At 41.5% G+C, this 12,397-nt stretch overlaps 1 protein-coding gene across 1 annotated transcript in view; it reads left to right on the forward strand.

Annotated features, from left to right (window-relative positions):
- IL1RAPL1 (interleukin 1 receptor accessory protein like 1) overlaps positions 1-12,397 on the forward strand; it is a 670,884-nt gene that overhangs the window by 309,294 nt on the left and 349,193 nt on the right. Inside the window, exon 2 of the mRNA XM_086468817.1 lies at positions 3,415-3,694. Within this exon, the coding sequence (XP_086324943.1) occupies positions 3,415-3,694 (280 nt within the window). The remainder of the gene's footprint in view (positions 1-3,414; positions 3,695-12,397) is intronic.

Genomic DNA, 12,397 nt, shown 5'->3' on the forward strand with positions numbered 1-12,397 from the left:
AGGTTAATACAGTTCTAAGTGACTTAAATGTCAGTGTTGGCAGAGTTTAAGTGATATAATGTTTCTGAAAGCAGGAAGAGAAACACTGTCATGTTCACTTTATTGAAAGACTGCATTGAGAAGAGAACACATGTTCTCTTAAGATTTTCACTGATCTTAATAAAGTCATGGAATTACAGAATGGTTGAGGTTGGAAGGGCCCTCTGGAGGACATCCAGTCCAGACTGCTGCTCAAGCAGGGCCACATAGAAATGGTTGTCCAGCACAATATCTAGCTGGCTTTTGAATATGTCCAAGGATGGAGACTCCACAACCTCCCTAGGAAACCTGTGCCAATGCTCAGTCACCCTTACAGTAAAAAAGTGTTTCCCAATGTTCAGAAAGAGCCTCCTGTGTTTCAGTTTGTGCTCATTGCCTCTTGCCCTGTCACTGGGCACCAGTGGAAAAAGCCTGGCTCCATCCTCTTTGCATAAGATCCCCCCTCAGCCTTCTCTTCTCTAGGCTAAACAGTCTCAGCCCTCAGCCTCTGCTCAAAGGAGAGATGCTCTAGTCCCTTACTCATCTTTGTAGCCCATTGTTGGACTCTCTCCAGTCTGTCCATGTCTCTCCTGTATTGAGGAGCCCAGAACTGGAAACAGAGCTCCAGGTATGGCCTCACAAATGCTAAGTTAGAGGGGAGGGATCACCTCCCTTGACCTGCTGGCAATACTTTGACCAACATAGCTCTTCATACCTTTTTCACTGCAAGAGCACATTGCTGGTTCATGTTCAACTTGGTGTCCGTGAGGACCACAGGTCCCTTTCTGCCAAGCTGCTTTCCAGCTGGATGTCTCCCAGCACATTTTGTTGTTCCTCCCCAGATGCAGGACTTCACACTTCTTGTTGAACTTCATGAGATTCCTGTCAGCCTATTTCTCTAGCCTATTGATGACCCTCTGGAAGGCAGCATGACCTTCAGATGTATTAGCCACTCCTTTCAGTTTTGTGTCGTCAACAAACTTGCTGAAGGTACAATCTGCCTCATCATCCAGATTCATTACTGAGGATGTTAAACAGGACTGGACCCAGTATTGACTCCTGGGGTACACCACTAGATAAAATACAAATCAATAATATTATAAGCATGGCAGTATTCATATTTGCTTAAGTTGAAATTCTCTTAAGCTATCTGGAGGAACATATTGATGTGGTTAGCGCCAACAAATGACCAAATAGTTCGTTAGGTAGTTACCTTAAAATGTAAAGTTGGTTGTACTTTGTGATATGGAGTCTCAGTGTGAAACTTCATACAATTCTCAACAGAGTTGGTGTTATTCTGCGGTATGTTCTTATGGATTCATCAAGCTCCAGGAACTGGGAACCATTAGAACTGAATATCCTGAGAGAGAGAATATGACAAGCAGACTAATATTATAAACCAAAGTGTACTAACTTAATTAGGCAACGAAAGGCAAGATTACAATTTGATAATATAGTATGATGAAGAAGCTATTACTTGGTAACTTATATAATGGAATTAACACTGCTTAGAGGTGCCTGTTAATTCATTTTTGACATGGGGATTTAGAAGCAGAGAGAAATAGAATCAGATCAGAGAGAGAATGCTCTTTCAGAAAGGTAAAAAATTAAATAATCAAAGGTGTAAATGAATTCTGAAATATATGGAAGCTAGTTTCTTAGGTCCTATGGGGAGCTAATAGCTTAGCCATGTCTTAGTTCACTTCAATTTCTGCAAGAGTACATCTATGTCTTATTAGGGCCTTGTAAAGGCTACTAATTTTTAAGGACAGTTGGGTAGGAAAGTTGGAACAGGGACATACTATTGTCCCTTCCTGGTCTTAAAAGTAAACATAGGAGGAGACTATCCAAATATATATGAAATATTTCTCTGTTTGAATTCTGTTCACAATGCACATTGATTCTAAAGTTTTTAGTCTTTTTTTCCTCTGTCTTTCAATGTTGTAGCAACTTAGGTTATTACTTACACAGTGGTGTGTGGAGATGTTTGTGTCCTTCTTATTTTGCTATGTATAATAAGTACTGTGGTATTATCCAAATGTAAATCTCAAAAATAACTGGCATGCTATTCTCCAAAATAAGAGATGAAAACATTGTCTACATTTAAAGTGCGAATTGTGTTTTATCTTGCACAGTAGCTTGAATTCTCCATTACAGTCAGTATTTAACCAACTCTAAGGAGAGTTAGCTTTGTCAAAGTTGATTTTCTAAGCTAGCTAGCTGTCCAAACTCTTCAGAACTTAATAAAAAGAAGAGGGAAATTCAAAGACCAAATATTTGTATGAGTCATAGATATTCATTTTAAGATTAAATAAATTGTCCTTTGGATGTACTGATTACTTTCTACTGACTGGATGAGAGGCCTGATTAAATAGCTGAGGCTGGGCACCGAGGTTTTAAGTGAATGAACCTGATGGTGAATTTCCATGGTTGAAATTACTTAGGAAAAAACCAATAAGCTTTAGTTAAGGAAGCCATTGTAGAAAGTATCTGTTCTTCTTTTGTTGTTTTGGTATTCTTAGCTAAAAATAATGGGGAAGAGGGAGGGGTTTATGGCGGGTTTTGGGTTTGGTAATTTGGTTTTGGGGGTTTGGTTGTGTTGCTGGGGTTCAGAAAGTCAGACAAACCTAGTATTGCTTTCTGATGAACAGTATTGGTAGTGGCTGACACTATTCAGCAGGTGAAGAATATGAAAGTTATTGCAGAATTATGGCTAATCAGGACAGGAAAAATAACATTAATATTTTAAATTAATTTGGATGTACTTCTAGAAAGTCATGAATTCCAAGTAAGATCTACTTAACTTGTTCTTGAATAATCCGTTAAAAATACTGACAGTAATCTTCCTGGCAGTATATTTTTGCACATTTGATCTTATTGTTCTTATTGCTAAGACAGTTTCTTCTCCTTCAAATCTACCCCAAACTTTCACGCTTTTTGATTCAGGCCACAGGTCCTTGTCCCCATGTCTTCTGAGACTTAATAATACCTTCTTTATGTACATGGTTACCCTGAAGGTATTTGATTGATGCAATTCACAGATTATGACACCCCGTACACCACATGGCCTCTGTGTTGCATTAATTTCACTCCAGGATTTTATAACTGATCATACAGGAGTAGCACAAAAGAAAAAAAAAAAAAAAGCAATTGCTCAGTTATAGAAGAAATTATCAACATTTAACACAAAATCTTGTAATAACTGTTCTGCACAGACAAGTACGTGACATTAACAGTGCAAAAATGCAGTTAATTTTTAGGGGATCAAAAGAGTGCTGCTAAGTCACTCAATAGACCTTTTCTCAAATGCGATGGTTTCCCACAATAAAGGCTGCTGTGTGAATAGTGTTCTGTGAAGCCTTTGATAATCTCGTTTCATTTTCTCTTCTCTTTTAGCTGATGGATGCACTGACTGGTCTGTGGATTACAAGAAATATCAAGTTCTAGTGGGAGAACCTGTTCGTATAAAATGTGCACTCTTTTATGGATATATTAGAGCTAATTACTCCCTAGCCCAAAGTGCTGGACTTAGTCTGATGTGGTACAAAAGCTCTGGACCCGGAGATTTTGAGGAACCTATAGCTTTTGATGGAACTAGAATGAGCAAAGAAGAAGACTCCATTTGGTTCCGACCAACAGTGGTACAAGACAGCGGGCTCTATGCATGTGTTATAAGGTACTATATTTTAATATACTGCGTTTTAATTAACCGGATACGAAACAAGGCTCTTAATAGTGAGACTTTTGTGCCAAAGAAAAATGTTTTCTGAGCGTGTTCCTTTTTCTTCTTTTCCTGGTATTCCCTTCCCTGAAGTGTTTCATGCTCAAGTATAAATTACTACTGAAAGTCTTTAACATTTATAATTGTGTTTCATATAAATTTAGGTCATTTATAGCAAAATCTAAAATTTATAAGGTGGGTGGGACTGGATGCATGTGATGTGTTGCTGCTTCTGATTCTGGGTTAACTCTTAACAGTCACTATCCTAGAGTAAAAAGTTTCTTTTTCACATTCAGATTTAAATTTATATATATTTTATTAAATGGTTTAAATTTATTCACTTTTTTTCTGTTAAAAAAAAAAAAAGTTATTTGATGTAAAGTAGTTGCATCAAGGAAAATGGAAGGTGAAATTTCAGCATTTTAACAGACATACATTCTCTAGAATCACATCTGGCTTCACCTGATAATAGAGGCTGGGTGCCAGATATCTTCCAAAGGTATTTAACCTTCTGATGTATCAAACTTTATCACCATAAATTGGACCAGATTCCACTTCTTGCTTTCCAAAACAGGTGTTCAGCTCCTTTCTGCATCTTTAAAATGGTTTGCACTGAGATATTGTTATCCCTTTGCAATCAAAAAGATCATCTAGGCACTTTCATATTGTCTCACAGCCTTCTACTAGATTTCCACTAGGTGTGAAATTATGTGAATTAGAATGTATACATAGAATGTATAGAGAAGAGTAGCTACTAATTGTTCAAAGTTTTGAAACAGTTGGGTTTTGCAGTTAGTTGAACAGATGAAGCAGTGTTCCTCTCTGTATATCTATAAAAATGGTCTTGCTACTCATAAACAATAGAAAGTCAAAAATAGTGAGGCAACTGAGTGGCTAGAAAAGGAATGCACGATGAAGCTATTCCAATGTTGCAAGGAAAATAAGGAAATTGTTTTACCAGCACCTGGAGATGTTTACTGTCTGGCACTTTCATTTTTTTATTATGTTTTTTTTTTTTTTTTTAATTGGGGGTGGTGGGGAGGTGGCTGGGCAGGGCAGGGAATACTGCCTGGGTTGTGTGTGGTGATTTTTACCAGATGATGAAACAGTTGTTCTGTAAGCCCTTTACTTAATCTGTGAGACATTTTGTATCACATCATTTGTTCAATAGCATTCTCAACGTGGTACTTCTGGTGATGATGGTTTTCTTCAACAGAACACCACAAAAAGCTACTTGTTAAGCTACTTAAGAGGAACATTTAGATTAATATTTTTTCAGATAAGTAACAGTAGCCATGAAAATATCAACAACTTTGTCAATTATTCCATAGTCCTATTTAACATACCATAATTAATCCCCTCTCTTTAGATAACGAAAACCTTAAATATCTGATACTGCACTTTACAGCAACTATAGATAAATGCTGAATTTAGATAATCAAACATACATTAAAACCCGTTTATCATGTCAAGCTATATTCATTCTTTTTCTGAATGGGTTTCTTTTTTAATCTGGAGGTAGGTAAGGACGTGTTCTAATCTTTAAGCTACATACTGCTTTTTTAGCACCTGTTGAATTTCTAGTTTTCAGTGCTCATACATTATCAGACTGATGATAGATTTAAAGAAATACAGTACTAATTACTTTGTGATCCTGAATACTCTTATGAATAGTTACAAAGCCTTTCACCTTGAGGTTATATCAGTGTTTCAGTTTTAGATTTGTTGGATGCAACCTTTCAAATGTATGCTCAAGACAGTTGTTGGTAGAAGACACAATCCTCATTTCAGTACCAGAGGAATATATTCTTTTATGCATGGTTTGGTGCATACAATCAAATGATACTCTCAAATAGTTTTGTCCATTTAGAATCAAGTTTAAAACTTGATACTTTACATGCCTGAGATAAATATGTATGTGATATTTTAGTCTGAAATAAAATTAATTACTCAGCACTATAGTGATTACCTTTTTTTCCATAATTCCTTCAGATTCTTACCCCATAAAATGATTGATTATCTGACAAAAAATTTAAGTGACTGAACTGACACCATCTGGCAAAATTGCATACTCTATCTGCACTTCCACAGTTATTGCTACGGAAATATCTAGAAAAACCTCTCACATCAAATAGCTGTCTACTGCTAGGCTTAAAATTACCTAATAGCAAACTTATGTTCAGTGTGATGCTTGCAATAACTTGAGGAGACCAAGGTGAAGAGAGGTACCTGTGAGGTAAAGAGAGCAGGCAGTAAAGGGTAAATGGGCAAAAGCAGAACTGTGCTTTGAATAAATATCTCTTCCTAGTTTTTATTTCAAACTTAGTTGAAGGAGTGGAACAGTCCAGTACTTACTATTTTCTTTGCTCAGAAGCTCCTTTCTTGACAGTTCTGTGCCTTTGCTACCTGTGCCAACAGTAAGGAATGGGAATATGTCTATTGCATGGCATGTGTAGAGAACAACATGCTGGAACAGATTGTGTTGCACTAAACAAACAATATTAAAAGGGTAGCTAGTGGACTAAACTAATTTCTACAGTGACTACATTACAGTAGAAACATGAAGTTTTATGGAGCAGATACGTTCACATGTTCAGTGAAATTAACCTAGGGATAATAGTGAAGGCTGGCTCTCTTTGTCCTTCAGAAGCAAAGAAATCACCTTCAACCTTATTCATTACAGTTCACAATACTGTCACCTGTAATTTCTTATCCCTGTTTTTCTTCCTATGGGGAGCTGGCTGCCGTAAAGGAATTGAGAAAATCAAGACTGAACCTTATTATCAAGGCACTCCTGCACACCCATAGCTGCAGGAGACAGACAGATAGAAATAGCTTTCAGCTTACTATGGTTAATACAAGGACTATGAGCTGATTGGTAGAAAATGTACGGGCTGATACCCTGCTTTCAAGGAATACTGTACTTTGTTTCAGGTATAGCACTGTACTATTCTGCTGCAACTTCTGTGCTGCAATTTTAAGGAAACAGAAGACATATAATATTAAGTCTTTCAGTGGATGTCTCATCACACGGTTGTTTGTTGGTTTATGATATATGGGCAGTAAATATAACTAGATAAGCGGCACAAAGAGTTAATGTGTATATTCAAATCAAGCTCACAGAAATTATGTGTATATATATATGTACCTAATACAACAGTAAGTACTAAATAGTTTCTGTCAAACTTTCTGCCCTTTTTAATATTGCAAACAAGCTGAAATATTGTTCCCATAAAACTGTCATTTCCTTCATGTTTACATCTCTTCCTTCCCTGCCTGGAAACTTCTATTACAGTATCTCCAATAATGGCTCAACCTAACATCAGCTCAGGTCAGTGGGGCCTGAGAGGAAGACTGAGCTGGGATTTATGCTCAAGTCCTAAAATGTGTTGTATTGCAAAAGATGAAATAGGTTTTTATGATACATTCAGGCAGAGTTTTGCATTAGTATGTCACAGAATAATAGAATCATGGAATAGTGGATTGAAACCCAAACCATTGGACCTTGCATTTGGCCTTGTTGAACTTCATGAGGTTGACCTGGGCCCAACTCTCCAGCCTGCCAAGGTCCCTCTGGATGGCCTCCCTTCCCTCCAGCATGTCAGCCACACCACACAGCTTGGTGTCGTCAGCAAACTTGCTGAGGGTGCACTCAGTCCCACTGTCCATGTCACCAACAAAGATGTTAAAGAGCACCAGTCCCAGTACCAGCCCTTGAGAAAAGCCTCTCATTAGTGTTCTCCACTCGGACATTGAGCTGTTGACTCCAACTCTTTGAGTGCAACCATCCAGCCAATTCCTTATCCACATAGTGATCCATCCATCAAATCCATGTCTCTCTAGTTTAGAGGCAAAGATGTCATGCGGGACAGTGTCAAATGCTTTGCACAAGTCCAGGTAGATGACATCAGTTGCTCTTCCCTTATCCACCAACACTATAACCCTGTCATAAAAGGCCACCGAATTTTTCAGGCACAATTTGCCCTTAGCTAAGCCATGTTGGCTGTCACCAGTGACCTCCTTATGTTCCATGTGCCCTAGAATATTTTCCAGGAGGATCCGCTCAATGATTTTGCCAGGCACAGAGGTGAGACTGACAGGCCTGTAGTTCCCCGGGTCTTCCTTTTTTCTCTTTTTAAAAATGGGGGTGATGTTTCCCCTTTTCCAGTCAGTGGGAACTTCTCCAGACTGCCACAACTTCTCAGATATGATGGATAGTGGCTTAGCCAGTTTCCTCAGGGCCTGTGGATGCACCTCACCAGGTCCCATGGACTTGTGCACTTTCAGGTACCTTAGATGGTCTTGAGCCTGATCTTCTCCTACAGTGGGCAGTTCTTCATTCTGCCAGTCCCTGCCTTTGCCTTCTGTGACTTGGGTGGTGTGGCTGGAGCACTTGCCAGGGAAGACTGAGGCAAAAAAGTTGTTGGGTACTTAGTCTTCTCCATATCCCGGGTAACCCGGTCTCTCATTTCCTTCCGGAGAGGGCCCACATTATCCCTAGTCTTCCTTTTATCTCCGATGTACCTATAGAAGCTTTTCTTGTTGCCCTTGATGTGTCTAGTCAGATTTAATTCTCTCAGGACTTTCGCTTTCCTAACCTGATCACTGATCAGACAATTTCTCTGTATTCCTCCCAGGCTACCTGTCCTTGCTTCCACCCTCTGTAGTCTCCCTTTTTGTGTTTGTCCAGGAGATCCTTGTTCATCCATGCAGGCCTCCTGGCATTTTTGCCTGACTTCCTCTTTGTTGGGATACATCTCTCCTGAGCTTGAAGGAGGTGATCCTTCAATATTAACCAGCTTTCTTGGGCCCCTCTTCCCTCCAGGGCTCTATCCCACAGTACTCTGCCAAGCAATTCCCTGAAGAGGCCAAAGTCTGCACTCCTGAAGTGCAGGGTATTGAGCATGCTGCACCTCCGCCTCGCTGACCTAAGGATCCTGAAGTCCACCATTTCATGGTCACTGCAGCCAAGGCTGCCCTTTAGACTCCACCTGGAGTACTTTGTCCAGATCTGGATCCTCAGCACAAGAAAGATATGGACCCGTTGGACTGAGTCCAGAGGAGGGCCACAGAAATGATCATATGACTGGAACACCTCTCCTATGAGGAAAAGCTGAGAGAGTTGGGATTGTTCGGCCTGGAGAAGAGAAGGCTCTGGGGAGACCTTATAGCAGCCTTCCAGTGTTTAAAGGTGGCCTATAAGAAAGATGGGGGCAGTCTTTTTAGCAGGGCCTGTTGCGGTAGGACAAGGAGTAATGGTTTCAAACTGAAAGAGGGCAGATTTACACTAGATACAAGGAAGAAAATTTTTGCATTGGGGGTAGTGAAACATTGGAACAAGTTGCTCAGAGAAGTTGTGAATGCCCCCTCCCTGGAAACATTCAAGATTAGGTTGGACAGGGCTCTGAGCAACTTGATCTAGCTAAAGAGGTCCCTGCTCTCTGCAGGGGGTTTAGACTAGATGGCCTTTAAAGTTGCCTTCCAACTCAAATGATTCTATGATTCTGTGAGCTTGACATTCCCCACTGGCACCTCCTTTTTGCTGAGAACAAGGTCCAGCATAGCACCTCTCCTCATTGGCTCCTCTATCACTTGGAGAAGGAAGTTATCATCAATGAATTCCAGAAACCTCCTGGATAGCTTATGCCCTCCTGTGTTGTCCCTCCAACAGGTATCTGGGTGGTTGAAGTCCCCCATGAGGACCAGGGCTTGTGAAAATGGGGCTGCTCCTGTCTGTCTATAGAAGGCCTCATCCGCTCAGTCTTCCTGGTTGGGTGGCCTGTAGCAGATTCGCACTATAATGGGTCCTCTCCCTGCCCTCCCTTTAATTCTGACCCATAAGCTCTTAGTCAGCTCCGCATCCATCCCGATGCAGAGCTCCATGCACTCCAGCTAGTCACTGACATAAAGGGCGACACCGCCTCCTCATCTGCCCTGCTGGTTCTTCCTGAAGAGCCAAGACATCCCACCATGTCTCCGTGATGTCAATATGATCATAGCCCTGCAGGCATGCGCACGTCTCTTAACTCCTTTTGCTTATTCCCAATGCTATGTGTATTTGGATAGAGGCATTTAAGTTGGGTCCCTGACAAAGCCGTACTGGCTGGAATTCCTTTGCACTGCTTTTCAGTGCTCTCCTGTTGACCTGTGATCCACCTCCAGGCTCTGGGTATGAATTGCTGGCACTGGCATCAGACTGCTAGGAATGGGATGGATGGAGGTTCCCCTCCACAGGCAACTTTAGTTTGCAGCCCTCTTCACCTGCTTGGCAAGCCTATGGCCAAAGATGCTCTTCCCCTTCTCTGACAAATGGACCCCATCAGCCCCCAGTAGACCATGTTTCTCAAAGCGAGTCCCATGGTCTAAGTAGCTGAACCCCCGGCTGTGGCACCAGTCATGTAACCATTTGTTGATTCAGCAGATTCAGCAGACTCGGCTAGCCCTTTTAGACCCCTTCCCTTTATCTGGGAGGGTTGATGAAAAAACTACCTGCACTTCAGAGTCCCTTACCACCACTCCCAGGGCTCTGCAGTCCTTCTTGATACACCTCAGACTGCTGCTGGCTGTATCACTGCTGCCCACGTGAAATAACAGCAGTGGACAGTAGTCAGTGGGCTGCACAAGGCTTGGTAGTCTCTTGGTGACATCCCTGATACAAGCCCTTGGTAAGCAGGACACCTCAGCTCCAGCATCTCCGATGATGTGACAGGTCTTTCCTCTTCAGTTTGCAGATTGGTCAAGAGGTTCTGCAAGAGCAGCTCAGGCTTTGGAGAAGTTTCTTACTCCTGCAGGTCCTTGTCATTGCAAGCTGCCATTCTTCTGCACTATTGGCCCCCCCTCCGTTCTGTGTGTGCCAGTGGGGGAGTTTTTGGCTGTTTGGCCATGAGCTGTGGGCCCACTGTAGACTGCACTTGGAACCAGCTATCTAACTCCTTCTCAGCCTCCCTGATCTTATATTGCCTTCTCCCTGCCTCGTGCAGCTCAGCCACCTGCTGCAGGAGGTCCTCCACCTGGGCATATCTTTGCAGGCAGATCTGGTGCCTGTCCCTGCCCCAGGAGGAAGGTCTAAGTAATTTCTGCAGTCTGAGGTCTGCTCCGCTGCCTCTCCTTTCAGCAGCTCTGTCTGGGTGGAGGCATCAGCCACCTCTGGGGTAGATGGTGCAGACTCTCCAGCTGGAGCTGCAGCCTTTGCTCTCAGATAAGTGCCCACCATTCTGCCTTGAGGGTCAGGTAGGACGAGTGCCCTTGACCTGTGCAGATGGTCACAGAACGGTGCCCAGTTACTGGGTTATGTGTACTTCAAGCTTCTCCACTTGGCCAGTGGAATGTCCGTCCTTCAAAGAGGTGCCCTTCCTGCACGTCCTCCAGCTCAAAGTGCCATGCCAACTGCCATGCAACGCCCTGGCTGATGCGCCATGCTCAGTTTGCCTGTCCTGGTCTCAGCACTCATGAGTGGAGATGCTTTTGAGTAAAGCAGAGAAGTCCTGGATTAGAGCATTGGCCCACACAAACAAAGTAGTTTTGTAATCTTTTAGCAAATAGGCATTCGTAGGTATATGCCAAGAAAACTGAGGGGATGGGAAAAGAAAACAGAAGAAAATAAGGATTTAGTTGTCTGCACCATTTGTTTTTTAAATGTTTGAACCACCATTATAGGTCAACAACTACAGAAGTCAACAACTCTGACATCCTCTTGAATGGTGTGGAAGTTCAGGAGAACTTTTATTGCACACAGGAGATGGACTTTCCTTGGTGTCCTCCTTCATGTCGATTTTGTTTGTAGAGAGTAGGGGAGGCAATTGGCTGTGCCTTCATTGTTCCTATACAGCATTTGTAAGCTTGTGTGAGCTTTTTCCAAGGTCTTTTTCTTCCATGAAGGAGTTAGCCATGACAAGGAATCTGTCTGTTATGGCGATCAAGTTTTGATCGATCTCCTTTTCAAATGTGAGCTTGGTAGACTAGCCAGACATCTGTGAATTTTTTTCATTGTGACTTAGGGATGCCTTAGTGAGTAGAAAAAGCCTTCAGGCTAACATTAGGAATTTATACAGATTGGGTTGCTGCAGCTTACATTAAGTGTCCTGTACAGATGGAAAAAGCAGTTGCTAGTTCGTAGAAATCAATGAGATCTGGGATCTTCTAAAATTGATGCTTGTTGGAAGTCAGATATTTGAAATCTACTCATTCTCCATTGCCCCTGTATTTCTGACACTGCAGGAGGTCAACTGTCTGACATTAGTATCTTTATTGTTTGTGATAAATGTACATGATACATGTGCATTAGGACAAAACAAATGCCTAATAGTGAAGAGATAAACAGGTGGGCACAGGGTACATCTTCTCACTGTTAGGTTGATAAAAGCTATGCACAATGCTAAATTCCAGAGAGTGCTTGCTATTTGCTTGTCCCAGTGAGAACTTGACACTGAAAAACAAACAAGCTGACAAGGTGGTAAGTAGATAAAGGAACAATATAATCTTTACAGGAGGTAGAGTTATGATTTTAAGTGAAGAGTCTTGGTGCAATAGTTGTAAGCAAGTCTGAGAACTAAAAGATTTAGTCCAGAGAATTGTTTTAGGTAAGACTTCATTAAAGGATGTATTAATTTATACTGAGGGGAAAATAAGGAAGGCTGTTGATATTGGAAAAGAAGAAGA

The sequence above is a fragment of the Leptosomus discolor genome, chromosome 1 (genome assembly GCF_034619465.1).
Source record: "Leptosomus discolor isolate bLepDis1 chromosome 1, bLepDis1.hap2, whole genome shotgun sequence".
Lineage (NCBI taxonomy): Eukaryota > Metazoa > Chordata > Aves > Leptosomiformes > Leptosomidae > Leptosomus > Leptosomus discolor.